The following is a 20,277-nucleotide window of genomic DNA, read 5'->3' as shown; positions in this document are numbered from 1 at the left end:
TTGAGAAATGGTGAAATGTTAATGACAAAATCTTGGACTAATAAACGGAACATATGCAATGAAATGAGACTGTCAGAAAATCTAAGGAAGGACTGAAGGCTGAATATCTAGTTTTGGTTTGCAGAAAAATATTCAAATGCAAACTGTTAATTTCAGCGACATGTGTTTCGTTTATGTTTGTCACGGCCACATTAACCTGCTATGAGGTGAAAATGAGCTCTTGGGTCGTCCCTATACTACCCAGACCCTTTCCTGCATTATGCACAGTGTTCCTCTTCTGAAATATTAAATGGCCCAGGTTTGCTGTGTTGCAATTTGATTAAACAACAATGAATTTATGATGCAACTGGTCTGTGAAACAGCAGCAAAAAAGATGTGAAATAAATAATTCTCATATAATATTGCTTAAGTGGGACTTTGAATGCAGTACTTTTACTTCTTACAGAGTATTTTCAAACAGAAGTGTTGGCCCTTTCACTTAAGTAAAGGGTCTGACTACTTCCTGCACCGCTGGCAGTGTCACAATAAATAATATTGTTAATTGCTGCTGAACTACTGGTCCCGCCCAGTCCCTCCTCATGCACACTCGACATAAAGGACTCAAATTTTAAGTCCCACTCGGTTCAGCTCGTTGTAGGCGGATGATCTCATGTTGTCACTCAGATTTTTGTCCAATCCAAATCTCTCCTTCTGTTTTCTCACGCCCCCTTCCACGTCGACCTGCACTCTCGCCATATTTTCAATCCTGTAGAGGACCGCAGCACGGTTTGCCACCAAGTTGAGCAGGGGAACACCTCACGCAATCCAGCGTAAAGTGTGAAAAGGATCTACTTCTTGGCCAAAAAAAAAAGGGACATCTGCGTTAGCTTCTCAGCTGTGCCTGTCACTTCATCCTGCAACCATGAACATCTTCAGACTGACAGGGGACCTCTCTCATCTGGCTGCTATCATCATCCTGCTGCTCAAAATATGGAAAAGCAGGTCGTGTGCAGGTAAGCCCAAGCTACATATTCAGTTACGTATGCTACAGTATAGTTTTCCTAATGTTTCTGATTAACTTTGCCCTTCTTTAAGTGCTGAAACGGTCGTCTTTTAGCTCTGTCCCTCCTCAGCCACCAAGCTCTAAGGTAGCTAGCCACATGCTAACGTGTCCCACTCATTCATTTGAGCCAGTGGATAACAGCGTTAGCAGTCACTGGGCTAACTTCCATAACAAATAGAAACCGCTGCCTGCACTTCTATCAAATCCACTGCAACATTTACTACAAATATATAATTACATATTGAAGTTGCAGGCAGAAATATCCAAATGTAGCATAGTAGCAGTCTGTCTTCTGAGTTCACTGTGTTAGCTAAGCTGTGGGACTAGAGTGTGTGCAGTTAGCGAGATGTCTGCGGCTTAACTGATGAGTGAGCAAAAATAATAAAAGGTTTTTATTAGAAATGTTTCACTTGCTGCAGTGTCTCCTCACATCACCCATCCATTCGCTCCTGCTCCGCTGACCTGAGGTTTTGGTGCTCGATTCTTTTGGTCTGGCTTCTGACGTGGCGTTCTAGAACGCGCTACGGAAGAAGCTAAGCTGCGAAATGTGTGTGGTTTAAAATAAAAACAACAAAAAACAAACAAACAAACAAAAAAAAAAAAAAAATACAAAACTATGCTTAGGTTTGCTTATAGCTTTTATAAACATGTCATTATCGTTATATGATCATAACCTGCACCTTGGAGCACCACAGACGATTGATTTTTCTTCTGCACTGTCTTCTGGTGGATCCTTCCTGGGTGAAGAAGTGCAGTGATTGGACACAAAACTGTAGGGTTAAGAGGTTATGTTTGGTAACAGATAATATGGTCCGGTTTATGTATAATTTAGGTCATCACGGTTAAGTATTATATAGTGATTATTTTGTTATAGTCAAACCATACTTACATACCGCAAAATCACAAATCTGCCTAAATAAGCTTTACGATCTGTACACCATAGGACACCCTCTATGACTAATGGATGAGGAAACCCCTCCTCCCAAAAAAAAAAAAAAAAAAAACCCCAAAAAACAGCTTCAAAGTACTGCCAACTGCTGGTAGGACTTGGACCCCAAACCCTCCTGTGAACCATGGGGGGGATGACCTAGACTATGTATACTGTAAAACTGCTAATACCATTCACACAGAGGTATACTGACCAAAGATGCAAAGAGAGGATGAAGCAGGGAGGAAAGGAAGGGTCTGTCAGGGGTGTTCTTCTCTGCCCTTGATTATCTGCCCCCAAAATAATGTTGCAAGACGTCATGTGATGGTCAAAAATGCAAACAGACCAGAAGACAGACCTGTTCATACATGTGTCATATCTATTGTCTTTTCTTGACTCCCTGTAATGTCTGTCATAGTGTGTAAATTCAAGGATAATAATCCACACATTTGAGATTCTTATGTGTCTGCCATATCCTCTTTCAGGGTCATCATGTCAGTTTTAATATTTAGGTTTATGAGGAGTTAAGCTTGTGTTTAGAGGCCATCTGTTAATTTTAGAAAGTAAAACTGATTGTAAATTGGGCATTCTTGCATGCACTTTTATATCTTTTCAATGTAAAACTAAGTCCAAAATTAAGTTATTGTTGTCTAAGGTTGCACATAAATATTAACAGTTTTTCCAGTAGATGTCACCGTTCAATAAGGAAAAGCATTAAGATAGTGAATCCATTCTGAAGTTGCTCAGGGCTTTGGTATACTTTCAACCTGAATAAATGTGCTTGATGTTTTTGTTAAAGGTATCTCTGGAAAGAGCCAAATCCTATTTGCAATTGTGTTTACCACACGCTACTTGGATCTGCTCAGCTCCTTCATCTCGCTCTATAACACGTGCATGAAGGTAAGACACCAGTAACGTCTCAGTAGCCTTTCACACAGGTCTTCTGTTTCTCCCAGTACCCTGAATGACGTGTGGTGTTGTGTTGTTTACCAGGTGATCTACATCGGTTGTGCGTATGCCACAGTCTACCTGATCTACTTGAAATTCAGGGCCACCTATGATGGCAACCATGACAGTTTCAGAGTGGAGTTCCTGGTTGTTCCTGTTGGAGGTCTCGCTGTTCTCATCAACCATGACTTCTCTTTCCTAGAGGTTGGTTTCAGCCTCTTGTATTTCCATTAAACTATAACTGAATTCAGTGATTAGGAACTAACCACTATGAAAACACAGAAATAGTCCGTTTGTAAACATGAAATCAATTGTATTCCTGAACTTTTAATGAAACTTCTCTGTCATCAGATCCTTTGGACATTCTCCATCTACTTGGAGTCGGTGGCAATCCTGCCGCAGCTCTTCATGATCAGCAAGACCGGTGAGGCGGAGACGATCACCACCCACTACCTGTTCTGTCTGGGCCTGTATCGGGCCCTGTATCTCTTCAACTGGATCTGGCGTTTCTACTTTGAGGGCTTCTTTGACATGATCGCTATTGTGGCTGGCGTGGTCCAGACTGTCCTCTACTGTGACTTCTTCTACCTTTATGTCACCAAAGGTGGGTTCTCCATATCCATTATGCAAGCACCAAATTAGATAGAGAAAACTGTGGATATAACAGGTTTATTATAATGCAATATCAAACTTATTTATATAGTGTTAATTATTATTTTTTACTGTATAAGGATACTTTTTTCTGCACATGAAATTAAATATTAAATGTTTTTGTAAAACTATTCAGCTACAGTAAAATGAGGGGTTATACAATGCTCACATGCCCTTATGTCACTGTTTAAAGGAGTTATTTGTCGACGTAATCATTCTTCACGTCCACACTGGCCCTGAAGAGTAACATCTCTGTAAGAGATAAGGGACAAAATCCACAGTCCTTGTTCCCTGAAAAACCTCAAGAAATTCAGCTGAAGCTAATATGAGGCTTCAGGAATTTCAGAATGAAGTGGGTATTTTCCAACGTTATGGTCTTTCTAGTACAATATTCCCTCTTTGTGTTCCTGTCCCTTCACAGTAGTTAAGCAAGGAAACACAGTCCCAGGAAACGCACAAAGGGAATTTTGTGCTAAATAGACTGTACATTTGGAAATACGCACTTGGTTTGGCTAACACTGTCTGCTTAGGCTGCTGATCTTAAGAATATGGGTTTTCCCACAAAACCAGGACTGTGGAGTTTGTTTGATTGCTTACAGTCACATTAGAGAAAAAGTTGGTCATGAGTAAAGTCAATACAGTTTAAGACCTTTCGCTCACTAATAGTACTCTCTTTAATTACACCATATGTGTCTGTAAAATGACTTGTACTGTAGGATACTGGAAATGTTTTCAAGCTTGAATTTGGGTTGACCACTTTTTACCATCTTTGTCAGTTACTAGGGCCAGTTATTTCACTTCAGTGCACTAGTTTTCATGGGGCCAACATCTAGTTGCCAGTCTTGTTGCTTGTTGCCTGTCCCCCAGAGAAACTTTTCTAAGAATCCAGGCACATTTTTAGGAATGCAGGAACGTTATTTGCATTTTCACCAGAGTGACCAGAAGCTAAATTTAGTACCTCCTGGCCCCCAAAATGTCACTTTTGTGAGTAGTACTTTCTGATTACCCAGGAACTTTACTTGTGTTCAACTTCATTTACAATAGTGTTGCCACTAGTATCAGTATCAAGACGAGAAAAGGGCATTTGTTATTAGGAATGTCCCGATCAAGTTTTTTTTTGGCCCTGATCCCAATCCGAATTGTTTCATCTTGGGAATGTGCCAACACAGAGTGTGACCTGATACTTATATTTAAATGTTAATTTTGATTAACTGTGTGTCTGGCACATTGAAATAACAGCTGACACATCGCCTTTTATGTGAGCGCCTTCATCCAAACACTAGAGAGAACATGTATCACTCCCTGTTGGAGTTGTGAGAACTACAAAAACCAACAATCTTAGGTAGACTACAACACTGGCAGCAGAGAGGACTATAAACTATCAACAGCCAAGTTTTATTTTTGACTGTCATGAAGTTGTGTCACCTGATTTGACCTGCTGCTGGTGACGGTCAGGGCCAGCTAAAAATGACAAGCTCCTACCTGAATGTTTTGTACGCTGCTCTTGGCTAACAAGAAAGAAAGAGGGGAGATAACAGATTTGTGAGCATCTGAGCTTAATGAGCCTTTTATTTTGCCAACTGCAGTGTCCAAACTCAATAAATCATTTTACACTTTAAAAGATACAAACGTTCACTTGGATATGCTTCAAAGTGCTTGCTCTGCAGGCTGTCGTTAAAGAGAGCAGTGCTGCACATCCGACTCCGATGTTGATGATCTCCTTCACCTCTGCGTGTCTTCCTTGCATTTAGTCAAACATGACTGTAAATGATGAAGAACAATGCTACTCTGTTAGTTTTTCTGTGTGAAAATGCGACTCAAACACACCGTTGTCATTGGTTAAATTTGCTTCACAGTTCCTCAAATGGGGTGGACACACAAACAGGAATGTGCACAAGGGCCCTTTAGTCTCTAGTTTAGTTCCCGGGGCTCTGTGGTTCCTGGGGGTAATAAGTTGTCTTGTACTTAGTTTCCTGCTTGATGACCATCTAACTTTTCCTCATCCCTCAGTGTTGAAAGGCAAGAAGCTGAGTCTGCCAGCGTAAAACACAGAGGAGGCGACGGCAACTCCCAGCAGACTCAGGGGGTGTGGAGATGATATCAAGGAATCTCGTGACCTATAGCAAAGGATGCCTGAGACAGAGAGCCAACTAACGGGGAAAAACACTAGTCTTGTTGATGATTGCTGATGGAACTGGTAAATGCCAACAAACACCAGAGCTGAACAAGGGTCATCCCAGATCAACCTTTGGATTTCTGTGTTCAGCATCTTGCCTTAAACTTCTTTTCATTGCTGTTCAAATAGGAGAAAAGGCTCTTTTTTTTGTTTTGTTTTTTTATTTTTACATGTGAGGTGTATACGCTTTGTTTTTTTTTTCAATTTTTAATTTTATAATGTCACAAATAGGGTCAACTCTGAAAAATACTTTGTTTGACTTGGTAATGAAATGCACAAATGTACAGTCTTATTAAAGGGTGAGATAAAGAGTAATGTATCTGAGTGCCTGATGAGGATTATGTCCATTTTCTCACAGTATTGTTTTTGTTTACTTAAGGATTTTTTTTATCTTAGTAATTGTTTGCATATGCTGTAACACATGTACCCTCATTGAAATGTTTTAAAGAGGACCATTTGTAAAAACATTGCTATCTGAAATCACCCGAGACAACATTTTAAAAAGATTTTCAATCTTCTAAAAATCTGAACTTTTTTTGTATGTACAACTCATTCTGTTAAAGAGGTAACCCATGAAATACTTAACTTTAATGCCAGCAGTCTTTTTGTCGCAGGTGTCAGTATCTTCAAATGTGGGTATCTCGTTTGGAATTAAACTTTTCACATTATCTTTTCTTTTTCCTTCAGCTTAGTGTATTGAAGAAGCTAAAATGCGTCAATTGTTCTACAGCTTTAATATAGATTTCATACAATCTTAAAACAAAGCTACATCACATTTTGGATGTAGATACAGCACAGATTTTGTTTCTGTCATTATCGCACCCCAGTAACAAAAGCATGAACACCTTCCAACAGCGACTTGTCAAGGTTGAAATCACTGATGTCAGAGCAAAGCAATAATGAATGACTGAACAATGGATACACTTATTATCAAGCCGGGTTGAGAAGTGTACAGATATTTGACACAAGAATCCTCCAGCACTTTGACTGGTTGTGACATTTCAGTTGTTAACTGTCTGGAGTGTGAACATGATGGTGCTTGGTAATCGAGTAGAGGTTGTCATGGTGTTCAGTGGGTGCATTTCTATTAAAGGCCTCATGTTAACTTAAACTTTTCCAAATTTGTCATGCCTAAAGGATTATTTCAATTTTTTATGTGACTATAATTCTTTTTTTTTTTTGCATGATATCACCTCCATTAAAGATTTTATGAGAATCACCCTCCAGTGCCGCTGTGTGATTATTTAAATAATGTAAGCACTGATAAGTGCAGCTTTATCTGAGGCCCTCTTCCTTCAGAAATGTATTTTACTTGGATGTTTGAGCTTCACTGTGCTGAATGAAGATGCAGAGTCATAGATACTGGCTTTTTCTATGGCAGAGAAGGAATACACATTTTACTTTGTTTTTATTTTTTTTTTATTATTATTCAGGGCATAGTACTTTAGTCTTCAAGATTATCTTTAGATATTTTAAGTTTTCAACATTTTTAAAATCCATTTTAAAGAGAAGCAACCTCCACATTCAATCAGATTAAACAGACAAATTCCTTTGCATATAGTGCTACAAGAAGTCCCACAGGAACATGTCTCAGTTGTGAAGGACTCTCTTCTAAAGTTCTGTAATACATGGGTGACTCTTCTGTATGGAAACACTTCTAGTAGTTAATCATACCTTACTGATAGGCAGAGGAGTTATAAATAGAGCCAGATATGCTGGATCTCTTGTTTGGACAGAAGACCAGAGCAAACGTTCATTCTGATGAGCTTTTATTCAACATTGTTTTACAAACGCAAAACATTGTGCTAAATGTGCTCCTTGAGGTAACAGCAAACAGGCATGTAACAGTATTTTGTAGTGCATCCTCACTGCCTAAAGGGCACAAACACTAAATATCTGCAAACGTAGATAACAATCAAAGGCATTTTCTGACTGAAAACCATTTTCTCTAGTACTAGAAAAGAGCTGCCATCACAAGATATGTGCATTTAGAATATATACAGATCAGACTTCTGTATTTGGCTAATTAGGCAGTTGAAAAATTAGTTTACATACCTTTGGCTGTTGTAGACATTAAATAACTATTGCACTATATATGAAGATAATGACACTTTTCATTTTAATATTTAGGTTTTACACATACAGCAACCATCAGTCTTCGTGCTTAGAAAATCCGTTACAACAGCAGATCTCAGACTCAAGCCACCATACATTCATTCAAGCATCTGTGTCCTCTGGATCCCAACCGTCAAGCTTCAGCAGTGTTGATTTAAGCTTCCTTTAAACTATAGATGGAAGTTGACAGAAGAAGAAAACAACTACTGCATTTCCTTCAGTTTTGAAGTTTCACACTCACTCTCCATTCCCTGGACTTTACGTTGCTGGTGGGAATGAAGGAGAAGAGAATGAAATAAATAACAGTGTCTTAACATTTAATAGCTGTTGCTGCTTTTTTTGATTGAGAATTTCAGAGGAGAGACTACAGTGACAATGAACTTCTTTATCCTTATCCTTTATCCTTCCTTTTGATACAGTTTATGTAATATGTAATATGTTCATATATACTTCCATTTTAGAGGAGATTATGTCCGCATTATACTGTATCTAATTAAAATAACACGAGTTGAGTCTGCAGTGCATTACCTGTGTCAGACGTGGGCCATAGTAGTCGAGGATGTTGAAGATGGTGATATAAAAAACATTAAAGATGGATGAAACCATGACAGAGAAGAAGGCGAGGCCAGAGAGCACACACAGCAGCATCAACCCTCCTACAAACAACAGGAACACTGGAGGAGACAGTGAGAGAGATCCCAGGTGTGCAGCTGTCAGGGGCAGTGTCACAAAAACATCACAGTGCAGAGGCGAATTTTGACATGAGTACACCTACCTTCAAAGAAAACAAAACCTACTGCCGAAATAACAGTGGTCACAAGAGCAAAAATGAGGAAAAGCCCAACAGGCAGTGCAGCCATGGCACCGAACAGCATCACTGTGAGAGCTAAGACAGGGTGGCTGCTGAGGTACCGCCCGAGCCTTGTCTCCATCGCCTGTGTTACCTGGAAAAGACGCCTGTCATTTAGCTGTGAGGAAATTAAGAAAATATCATTAAAAAAAAAAAGACTGCTTTGTAGCTAATGCAGTTAAATAAATGTTGGGTTACCTTTGGGTCATCATAGAGGCGGTTCAACAGGGTGGTCCATCTTTCCCGCAGCTGCTGAAAGTCAGTCACACTGCTGTTGTTCTGCATCTCCACACCGTACCTGACTGTGAGTAAAACTGGGTCAGTCTGATTGTTAAACTCCCACCACTGGTATACCGGTTAAAAGTTAAAAGTTGGAGCAGATCTTCATTTACATTTTAATTAAAAAAAAAAGTTGGCATACAGAATGGATCCACTTGAAGCTCAGTGACTCCAACAGAAGACTTAGCACCGGCCAACAGCTGTGCTGGAGCTCAGCTGCCAAACGTTACCAGATAATACTTAGTTGTACTTTTAAAAAAACTGTTTTGTTTACCAGTACAAACCTGGGCTATGTAGTAAACCTGGTGTGATTCGCAGCAAAGTTCTGCCCACAACTTCTGAAGCTGTGTCCTGTAAGTTGCCTCAAATACTCCCACAGCAGCAGCAGCAGCAGCAGCAGCAAACACACCCTTTTAACACACACACCTTCTTCCTCATTTTCTTCCTCCCCCTTCTTCCTCTTCTGGATTCCTGGAAGAGAGGCTCTAAAAGGCTTGTTGATATTATTGCTGCCATCTGCTGTTTACAAAATATGTTGCAGCACAGCACTGCATATGATAATGTATGTGTGAGACTGAATGATATTCATTTGAAATGTTCTTTTGTTTACTGGGGAAAACTGAATTTATCTTTCAGCAAATGTCTGAGTTCACCACAATTAAAGTTTCCAAAACCTATATACTAACCATGGGGGTGGGGGAGGGGTATGTGGGCTTTAGGGAACAGAGAAAATAAATAAATAAAATAGAAAATAAATGTGAGCAAAATACACACACATACACACACATACACACACACACACACACACACACACACACACACACACACACACACACACACACAAACACACACACAAAGAATCAATAAGGAAAGTGCACAGTTAATGAGAAACACGTAAATAAATAATATATTTGTGTGTAATTATTACTTTATTTATCTATTTATTTGCCAGTTCATTGTCATACTTATGGAAATAATGCAGGATTTATTCAGTGGAAATGTATACTGATATTATATTTATACTGATCACTTTTTATACTAATTCTTTTTTATAATCAATAGATATTTGACTAGTGTATTTAGAATCATATGTTCGCTGTCCTCTGGTGGCCACAGTGGGAAGCTGCAACTCCACATTAAATTAATGACTAACACAGTGTTTAACATCGGTATAACTGTTATTTATATATAATACTGTACTGTAGTGTGGTTAAAATAAATAACAGTAACATTTGTATTGGTAGTAACTGTATCAATAAAGCTGTTGTGGAGACCAGTCTTCTTCCTATTGCAGGTCATATCAGTAGCCTATATGGTTGCAGGTCAGCGCTGCTTAGGCAGATTCAATACTGTGCACCGATGACAGCAAAGAAACATTTCACTTTACTTTTGGCTTGTTCTCCCGTGTTGCCTTGTAGCGGGAACATTGCCTGCACACAATGCCTTTTATTCTCCAGTGTTCTGTCACCACATATCTTCTCCTCCAACTCTGACATATTACTCATTGTCAATAAAGGACCACTGTCACTAATTATGATGGATGTCATGGCCAGCCTTCTTTGCTTCTGCCTAATTGCGCCATAAAACACCAATTGTCTTTATTGGACAGGTGATGAATTATCAAATGATTTGTTTGTGTAGTTCAGGATGCTCTTTCTCTCTTTTATTTTGTGAAAGAAAACTGGCACGACTTTAGCCATGAATTAAGGACTCGTTTCAAAATACAAGCACGTTTCTGAATGTTTGTATGAAAGGTCTTAGCATCCAGTGCACACATAGGCTGTACAAAATATAAACAGTTGCATGTCGCAGCCAGCAACACAAACATGCAGACAACATGAACCACACTGATGTGTGATACCCTTTGAAACACACAGAGTCTTACGCCGTGATTAATTGTTGAGCTGCTGCAGATCCTGCTTTAGGAGGGAAATCACAGCAGTAGTTCTCCAGAAATCCAGCAGAGGGGGTTCCCAGTTAACATCCCAGCTGTCGGAATGAAATGGATCTTTTAAAATAATGACCATGCTTTCTCCCTTCTCTCTGCTCTGTGCTGCTATTAGATGTCAACAACAAGATTTCTCTGTGAAGACCGAGACTGATCAGAATATTAAATGACTGAACTTCACCACCAGCACTGATTACTTCCTCAATCAAAGATAGGAATTGCTGGCCTTGGCACCGCCACCCACAAATTAAGTTTAGCCCCTTGAGTTTTGAGGATTGCATTAGATATATGTGAGCACATAAGGTCTTAGTGAGGAAAATGGCAGTGTGATCTGTTTTGAACTAGACCAAGGAGAGACACCCTGGGGACCAGTGATGACAACTTATTTGGACCCTTTATTGCTGCTGGCCCTACTAATTAATCACTCTCTTTTGTATTGAGTACAGGGGAAAGATTTGGTGAGAGAGAGAAGCAGAGAGGCTGCATCCACCTCTCCAGACTGCTAAACACAATGAACTCAGTGAACCAAGAAGTGAGCTGTGTGTGAGTGTGTGTATATGTGTTTCTGTGGGTGCAGCCTATACATTTGTGCAAGGAATTCCCAGTAATCAAGCTCTACAACCTTTTTCCTCCTGTCTTTATGTATTCCAGGCTTTCGTCTTTATGACTCTCACAGTGGAAACTCCCTTTTGTCTTGTCCTGTACTCTAGAGTTTCACTGCAGCCTGGACTGCAGGTTGCTGCAATGCTTTATCACATCATTTCCGACTGCTGACCCACACGTCGGCCCACTGCTTCACTAACAGGGCCTGGCTGGCCACTAAATGTTCATCTGAAGACATCAGTTTTGGGCGAAAGCTTCATCTTCTGTCACAGACGTGAAACAACCTCATTTATCATTTAGAGGCAGAAACTGTACAGGTCTGCCGTGTTGTAGGTTCACACCGCTGAATGACTGTTTACATTATGTGTAGCTGTATTGTATGTATATTAAAGCTGTGTCCCAAATACACATGCTAATTCCTAAGCACGATTTGAGTATATTAGCACTGGAAAAGAGACTGAATAAAATGTAGTCAAGTCAGTCAGTTTGTATTCTAAAAAAAACATTAAAAACACACAAATAAAGAGACAATAAACAAACAAAGCGTCTTGGAGCAGCTGCTGACAGGAACAGGCCAAAAAACAAACAAACAAATGTTCAGTTTTATTTGAATAATGTTTATAAAATATATATAAAATTTTATTTAAGTGAAAAATATGCCACATTGGTAAAATGTAATCTTGGCATAACCATAGTAAACATACTGCATACTTATATAATATATATAAGTATTACACAGTTTAACCCAAATTAGCACATAAGGTTTTGTAGTTAAACTAAAGTAAAACTGAAAAATGTTTATAAATAAATAAGTAGCAATTTTGTTATTTTAGCCAGGAACCTTGGAAGTATGTGAAACAAATCTTATCATTTGGAGCTCGCCAAATAGATTTGAACTATAACATGGCCTATAGTTTAAAACTGTTTTCCTGTTGAACAAAATAAGACAGCTAAAAGTAACAGAGCTGTTCCATGACTCCTGGTACAAATGACTCTTGTGACAAGCAGCCCGCTCTCCTACTTGAGGGCAGATGAAAACTGAATGTTCTTAATGTGTCCCGGTGCAGAGATATATTTGAGTGTCTGAGAGCAAATTGACTGTATAGTATGTCTACTGGCACGTGCTGAGCTGTTCAACAGATTGCAGCCAAAATGTGATTGATGAGCTGTCAGCAAATTCCAATTTGCATCCGCTGATTGTGAAAACTAATCACCACAAGAGGAGGTGCAATGACGAGCAGAAAACTGTCAGAAATCTCCTGTGGTTCCATGTTAACTGACGCATGTCCACCTCTTGTGTGGCTCCCAAAATTATACCATGTGTTATACATTATTGACATCTTTTCCTCACTGTCAAAGCCTATGGTGTTTTATGAGAAAATGAGAGGGAGCTGGTGTTTTTTTTCTCCTTTTGGCTTGTCACACTTAATACACACACCTCCCCATCACACACACCACCACCCTCTCACCCTGTCCCTACTTTGTTCACCTCTCTTTGAAGTTGCACAGGAGTGTTTGGCCAACAGCTGGCCACAGGAGAACAAAATGTCTTTGGAGTCTGCCCTGTGTCAAATAGGATAGTCCCCATTGTCAGTGGCTGTCATTTTGCCAGATGAAGGGGGCCATTTTCGGTTCCTGTCCTCTGACTGGGGAGAGCGAGAGGCTCAAAGGGAACTCCCTGGAGGGTGGTAAAGGGCGCTGTGGAGGATGTAGTCACAGCCCTCTTTAACCTCTCAAGCCTTACTAACACCAGCAGCTGCACCACTGCTCTTTATTAGTACTGATAATCACTTAATGTTTAGTTTGACATTTTGGGTATGCATAGTGTTAGATGAGAATATGAGTACCACTCACATACCTAAAGCTTGAAACAAACCTGAGGACAAGCTGAAACATACAAAGAAGATTACATAAAGATTGCTTGCACAAGTTTCCACTAACTTGATTTGTTGGTCTTTGACTGTCAGGAAGGAGAATAAACCTTAAGACTGAATAAATACACTGCTGAGTGACTGCTCACTAATGACTGGAGCTCCAGCAGTACACAACCTCACAAATCCAACAAAAACTCCATTGTTCTTGTACCAAAATAAACATGGACGTCAACCAGAACTTTGCACTATTTATATGCTGTGCAATTTGTGCTTGAAAAGCCAAAAAAGTTTAGGTAGATGTTGTATGGAGAGGTGTTGGCAACATAGACTGTGGCCTAGAGACTTCAGGTTAAAGATATAATATGTAACTTTTCCACATTCAAATGTCTAAAAATGACTAGACCTATGTTATATATTTATTGTATGTACATTATATCAAATGTTTCTAGCAATTTCCAAACCAAGGAAATTGTGATTTTAAAGATAATGGCCAGTTTCATTTAGTCACCTTTAAATGATGTCAAATTCCCTATGCGCATGTGTCAATGCCATGGTTCTCCTGAATGTTTTTCAATAAAAAAAAAAAAAAAAAAAAGCCACATTATTAGATGCACTTTTTATACCTTGGTTGTTTTCAAATATATATTTTAACTGAATGAAGCATTTTAGTCATCGGACATCTGGATCTGAAGTTATCAGATAAAAAAGCCAGGCAAATGTTAGGCACCTCAGGTCCCATCCACTCATGGATGTCCATGCGTCTCCAAGATGCCCCGTGTCCACCGAAGACCATCGGCAAATCACTGATTTCTGAAGTGGAACTGCTTCATTTGTTGTCTCTTTTAACCCTCTGGTCCATTTGTTATGGAAGGGAGGACACCTCTGCTGGTCGGCTGCTAGTAAAAACTGGTAAAGAGTTAAAGAGAGAAGGGAATTGACATGCAGTAAAGACTCCAGCAAGGACTTGCCTGCTTGGTGCATTAGCAGCTACATGGTGTGCCTCTAAAAACATCCTGAATGTGTGGTCAATAAGTTATCAAAGAAACAAAGGTAAGTAGTCTCAGTTTCCAGCTATTCCAAGACGTTGTGTCTGTGTCGAATCACTGATTTTTAGAGTGACACTGCTAATCGGTTTTTCTAACGGTTTTAATCCCTTTGTGCATTTGTTATGGAGGGGAACGCACCTCTGCGGATCATTTGACTGCTGGTAAAAAGCTCCAGAATGTCTGGTTCATAAATTTGCAGTTAGATTAGCAGTTTAAGATCCCAGTGCTTCCCTTGTGTCTGCCATACAGCGCCGGTGAATCACTGATTTTTGAAGTGACACTGCTTTACTTGGTGTTTCTACTGGTTTTAATCCCCTGGTCTCTTTGATAAGAAGAGATGGATATGCACAGATGTTTCCAATCTTTGGGCTAAGCTAAGTTAGCTTCATATGTATGGTACAGGCATAAAGTGGAAACCTTTTCATCCGCCTCCTCACAAGAATTGAATAGGTGTAAAATGATTCCTTTAATCAGACCAACATCACATTAAATGCACACCCATACTTACACAAACATATTTGTCATGTTTTATGGGTCACATTTTGCCTATTTGCTTCCATCAGCAAATTGTAAATCCATGCTGATAAATCCAGCATCATGGTTTTGGTTTTATCATCCATTTCATTATGCACAGTGATAGACTTTGCAGCCAGTTTCCCACTTTCAGTTATAATGAATCAACACCACCTCTGCATTTTAGTAGAAAACAAACTTTTTCATCAATTAGATGCAAAATCTATTAAGTGTCACTGAATTACAAAGCAGAGAGGGAAATTTTCAAAAGCTGGGTCAGTGGGTTTACTGTTTGAAAATCAGCACCTGTAAGAAAAATGGACCTGATCAGCAAAATGTTGTTGTATTGTGTTGTTTCTACTCCTCATCAGATATGCAGTTTCCCTCTCGGCTCCAGTGTTGTGATGGATTACTGTTGCTGCCATTTGCTCTCGCATTTTCATACACTGTTTGCATTATGATTAAATAGAGAGAGGGCTAAAAGCTGCTGCAAGATTAGTGACAGCTCTTGAGAAAGGAGAAAGTAAGAAGAAGGAGGAGGAGTGGCTAGAGAGGTCATCATTAAAGAAAGGTGATGGTAGAGTAATACAATCTCATCCATTATTTGCTGCACCTTTGTGCAATTCTGACCTGGAGGAGACCTTTGGACTAGAGGAGGAGGGGGGAGAGGGAGGCCAAAGAGAGTGGATGAATAGTGGTGGCAACACTGGGTTTCAAGAGGAGTTCCTCTGTCTCATTAAACCTGTGACCATCCTTTATTTCCCATCATTTCACAATGTGTGCCTCAGGAAAGCAAGGAGAATCTTTTCCGTCCATGCGTCATAGCTTTAATGTCAGCTGCTGGACACTCTCATTATATTTCAGTTGATTGTTTAAAACCAAGGAGAGGAATTCATGCAGAAATGAAGGTTTTGTGCAAATAAATGGGGGTGTATTTCATTTTGTCTGGTTACCACAGTGCATCACATGGAATATTCTCTGGTCAATATGCAATGCTTTGTGGTCTTTCAGTGTTTCAGCAAATCTTTTATCATGCAAACGTTAACAGGTGCATGTGCAAAATATCTCACCCACACATGTAGGGGGAAAAAAATGCACGCCTACTGCCGGCATCAACTTCACAGGTGACCTTTTGTTTTTGTGGCTGTTTGGACTGGCAGTTTGTTTGATGCTCTAACCACCCTGAATTAAGTGCTACTCCAACATCAAGGTGGTGTGTTTAGCTAGATGAAAGCAGAAGGTGTTGCCCGGCAGGTAATACATTCAACAGGCAGGTATTCACAGTCAGAAACGATGCAGCTGGGGAGAAGGACTAGGTGTGATGAAAGGGGGATTAGCATGGATTCAACATCTCCCTCTATCACATAAAAGCCATGAGTGCTACAGGAAGCTATTGTCAGGAGAGGAGCTCGGCAGGTTTGCTTGTTAAAGTAGCACAAAGGTAGCAACAAAGTATTAGTAGATTTGACATGTCTTAGTTAGCAGGCATGTTTATACCTCCCAAAATATCAAATGACAACTTGGATCACAACAAAAGCACATGGACTTATTGAAGGTAATTTTTGGCTGGACCACATTAGAGGGACCAGCTCTATAAACATGAACGTCCATGGCTGACTGAGTGACTGATGAAATTACACCACTGGCCTGCCAAAGGCCGTGTGACTGAGAGATGAGACTGCACAGTTGGTTGGCCGTTTGAGTATTGGAGTTTCCCCTTTGGTTGTTGTGCTTTCAAAATGAATTGGTGAATTGGTTCTCTGTGCAGTAAGAGTAGGGGTTAAAGAAGTTACTGCTGAAAAACCTTATTGTGTTTCATTATACTACCTGAAACAATACAGCTTGTTTGACTGAGTCACCTTGTCCCTTAATATAAACCTTCACAGTTAAGGAACTGCTCTAAAGCTTCATCACCCCAGAGCATAATTTTGTCATTCTGAAGGCATAATTTTCCACCAGCTGCAGTCTCAGTCAGAGAGAGGCTCAGGTGTGACACTCCAGTGACTATAATTTTGCAGATATAAAGTGTTACTGATGTCTTGTGCTGTGCCAGTCAGTGATCTCTGCATTATGAAACTTGTTTAAAAATCAGTTGTTGGTAATATTTCAGCACTTCTCCCTGTGAAGAACTTGAACCTCATCAGCTGAATCCCAAGACAGATCTGCCTTTTTTTTTTTTTTTTTTGATCTCAAGCAGACACGATAACAATTTAATGCAATCCAACACAACAGCACAGTAGCTCTGCAATGAATTCAATCTTTGTGAGGAAAATATCAGGAGCGACAATTTGCTGGAACATCTGTTGTGTGTTAGCAAATACGCCACAAACTCTTCAACACACAAAAGTAAACATTAATATATGCACGGTTGTAGCTTTTACGTTGGCATTGCAGGGACTGTTAATGTTTGTTACCATGTCAATATATCTTATTTTACATTAGCATTTTGGTGATGCCTCCTCAAGGTTAAGTGGACTTACTTGCAATGCGAGTGCGATTAGTAGATGCCAAGCACATAAATGATAATCATCACCATCCCAGAACCTTTGTTGAGTCCATAAATTATTTTAGAAATCTCCCTCCATTAGAGTCTGCCTTCTGCTCACACTCTTTTTTGTAAAAGATCCATTAAGCAAATTTGCGATATTACAGTAGCATCAAATCAAATGACTAATTATAATGCGCAAGGGTTGCCACCACTGCTTATCACACTAAGGATCAAGACCCAACTCTACACGTCTCTCTAGACCAGGTTTACAGCTTCATGAAGTTAAAGTCTCAGAGATATCAAAGTGTCCTTTTACTACAGTACAACAAAAAGTAACTTATAATCATCTAACATTTTTTCATCTAGTTTTTGTGAACAGATAAGAACTCTTTGAAAATGTTCAGTCTGGTTTCAATCAAACCATAGCAGAGGTCTGACATGAGAGGCTGGTGCTGGGCAGCGCTCAATCTCAGTCCCGCTTGATCTCAGCGCTGCTTGTGATACCATCGATCCTACAGGTTTCATTCAGAGATTCAAGGATTTGGGGGGAAGTAGAGGCCCCGCTCCTAAATGTTTGTGTATCCTGTCTTATGCACACAAGGTTTTCTGTCAACGTGAGAAGCTCTTCCTCTAGAAATGACCACAAATGTTTTATAATCCAGAACTGGGTCATAACTTATCATCCTCGGTTAACATCATTAAAGCTCAGGAACTCATTATTCACTCATCACAGGAAAAAATATAATCACACAGTGCCAGAAAACTGCTGTCCCTATTGTTGAAAATGTTGATACACACACTTAATTAACACCTTACATTTAGTGAGGACATCATAAAAGCAAAATATCTCAACTGGCCTTTTTCACAGCAGACATGTCATGGCTTGTCATGGTAGGAAAGGCACAGGTGTAACTAATAACATTAACAATGGCTCTGTTTCAAAACTGAGAAAATCTGCTTAAGAAAATGCAACTTCAAGCTGTTTCCTTCCACTGCTGTTATGTGAATATTAGGAGTTAGACATATCAGGGAAAAACAGCTGGTGCAGCTAATTCTCCAGTCGGGTGCCATTAATCTTTTAGTGATAATTTGAGATTTTGTCGATTTTTTGATGTTTCTGCTGAGGTTGTTAATGTGCCTAAAGGCAGGTGGATGGAAATGGAAACCCACCTAGTGTGACATTAAGCCAATATACACAATACCAGGACCCTGAGACTGAAGCAGCTAAATGGAACTCATCCATTGTTAATTTTATTATTGTAAGTGTGACTACGCCTTAAGAGCTTTGCAGCTTGGAATAAGAAGACCATTTATATTAATGCCTTTGCAACATCTCACAGTATCATATGATTATGAGCGAGAGATAGACAAAGAATCTGGGTAACAGGGTGGGTGACAGTGTGATTATTGTTAATTTTGCTCATTTTGTCATCACTCAGTGACTAAATGTCACTGAATACATTTTAAACACATTCTTTGGCTTCTGTTAAAATGAGCAGCAAACTGAATCACTGTTATCTGTATGTGAGTAAGTGGCTTAATTAAAACATAACTGAAGCAGAATTTGCCACAGAAAGAACAACTGTAGCGTTTGGTTGTTGCAGACTCTTGGCCCTTCATTGCATGATTTATAGTCCCTGCTTTGGATATTGACAGACATTTATAATAAATAAACTTCACATGGATTTAGAGATGTCTTTTTCCCGTGATTTTCAGAAGATGTAATATTTTTCTCACCTTTTTTTTTCTTTCACATTTTTCTGCCTCTGTGACTGCAAAATACACATGTCAGCCTGAGGTACAAATAAATAAATAAGTAAATAAATAAACCTTTGCATGTGCACCCACACACACGTGTGCACACACAACCAGCAGCGGCCCAATCACAGCAGCAGCAGAAGGGCTCATCCATCTTTATTACTGCAGCAACACACTCTTAAGACTTGGCCGTAAGCACACACACACACACACGAAGACATACACACTGGCTCTGTTTTTTCTCCCTGTCCTTCAATCTTCCTCTCTTCATTCTCTCGTTTTCTCTCTTCATCTGTTGCATAAGCTTCACATGAGAGATGGTTAACAGCTGACAGGACATTTATCAGACAGACCTACTTTATATCACATCGTGGATGACCTCAGCTTATACAATGTGGTGATGTGGATGTATTCAAAGCGGCCATTCGCAGTTTGTCTCACAGACACACTGATCCTTTTTTTCAGATGCTGGTGACTTGAATGTTTATGCAGGGAAATGTCAGTGAACAGTGAGCCAAATTTGGCAGGTTTTTTTTTTTTTTTGAGAGAGAGAGAGAATTGTTGATTGGCTGATCGTGAGCTGTGTGCATTGATATTGGTAGACAGTAAATATGAGCAAGACAGGGATTGGCTGACTGTGCCTGTGGATGTAACCAGGGGGAGTTTGAAAGATGAGACTCACTTGTGTTGCTTCAACTTCAATCAGAGGTGATTATAGATAAATAAAATAGTGTCTTCTTTAGTGTTTGTTATCATGAACACTTATCCTGACGTTGACGGGGACAAAGTGTCAGCTGAGTCAGTGCTGCTGTCAAGACTTTAATTGGGCACACGCACACACACACACACACACACAGCTGAATCCCTCCTCTCACTCTGAGCTTGTGATTATCACCTGGATTGTTACAGTTGAGCTGCTGCTGTGGAACAACAAAGCCCTGTTTGTCACTGCATTGTACAGTGTATCCCCCTGAATTATAACAAACTGTTATCACGCTCTCTCACACACACACACACACACACACACACACACACACACACACACACACACACACACA

At 39.7% G+C, this 20,277-nt stretch overlaps 2 protein-coding genes across 4 annotated transcripts; one reads left to right on the top strand and one right to left on the bottom strand.

The window, feature by feature from the left end:
• Positions 1 to 729: 729 nt before the first annotated feature.
• LOC139617584 (ER lumen protein-retaining receptor 2) lies at positions 730 to 6,965 on the top strand. Its single transcript, XM_071473708.1, has 5 exons — positions 730 to 992; positions 2,770 to 2,870; positions 2,964 to 3,122; positions 3,270 to 3,522; positions 5,580 to 6,965. Exons 1-5 carry the CDS (start codon positions 902 to 904, stop codon positions 5,612 to 5,614), a joined length of 639 nt encoding a protein of 212 aa, XP_071329809.1. The 5' UTR covers positions 730 to 901; the 3' UTR covers positions 5,615 to 6,965.
• Positions 6,966 to 7,501: 536 nt separating this feature from the next.
• On the bottom strand, positions 7,502 to 9,449 carry LOC139617600 (lipid droplet assembly factor 1-like). Of its 3 annotated transcripts, none has more exons than XM_071473709.1 (5): positions 9,274 to 9,449; positions 8,909 to 9,012; positions 8,636 to 8,804; positions 8,389 to 8,534; positions 7,502 to 8,126 (listed from the first exon to the last, which is right to left on the bottom strand). In XM_071473709.1, the coding sequence occupies exons 2-5, from the start codon at positions 8,993 to 8,995 to the stop codon at positions 8,064 to 8,066; spliced, it is 465 nt and encodes a 154-aa protein (XP_071329810.1). In that variant the 5' UTR covers positions 8,996 to 9,012; positions 9,274 to 9,449; the 3' UTR covers positions 7,502 to 8,063. The 3 variants fall into 3 exon arrangements, with proteins under 3 accessions (XP_071329810.1, XP_071329811.1, XP_071329813.1); XM_071473710.1 differs by lacking the exon at positions 9,274 to 9,449 and adding an exon at positions 9,132 to 9,267; XM_071473712.1 differs by lacking the exon at positions 9,274 to 9,449 and adding an exon at positions 9,103 to 9,224.
• Positions 9,450 to 20,277: the final 10,828 nt, after the last annotated feature.

Source organism: Trachinotus anak, unplaced genomic scaffold (genome assembly GCF_046630095.1).
Source record: "Trachinotus anak isolate AG129_WGS33_773 ecotype Australia unplaced genomic scaffold, CSIRO_AGI_Tana_v1 ptg000003l, whole genome shotgun sequence".
Lineage (NCBI taxonomy): Eukaryota > Metazoa > Chordata > Actinopteri > Carangiformes > Carangidae > Trachinotus > Trachinotus anak.
The sequence above is the reverse complement of the archived record's forward strand: the minus strand, read 5'-3'. Positions and strand labels throughout refer to the sequence as shown.

Excerpts from the sequence above, each read along its gene's own strand:
- LOC139617584 (XM_071473708.1), top strand. The coding sequence starts at position 902 with ATGAACATCTTCAGACTGACAGGGGACCTCTCTCATCTGGCTGCTATC. Across the intron at positions 2,871-2,963 it reads TCTATAACACGTGCATGAAG|GTGATCTACATCGGTTGTGC; the intron begins GTAAGACACCAG and ends GTTGTTTACCAG. Across the intron at positions 3,123-3,269 it reads ATGACTTCTCTTTCCTAGAG|ATCCTTTGGACATTCTCCAT; the intron begins GTTGGTTTCAGC and ends CTCTGTCATCAG.
- LOC139617600 (XM_071473709.1), bottom strand. The coding sequence starts at position 8,995 with ATGCAGAACAACAGCAGTGTGACTGACTTTCAGCAGCTGCGGGAAAGA. Across the intron at positions 8,535-8,635 it reads AGGTTTTGTTTTCTTTGAAG|TGTTCCTGTTGTTTGTAGGA; the intron begins GTAGGTGTACTC and ends TGTCTCCTCCAG. Across the intron at positions 8,127-8,388 it reads ATGGCCCACGTCTGACACAG|CAACGTAAAGTCCAGGGAAT; the intron begins GTAATGCACTGC and ends CATTCCCACCAG.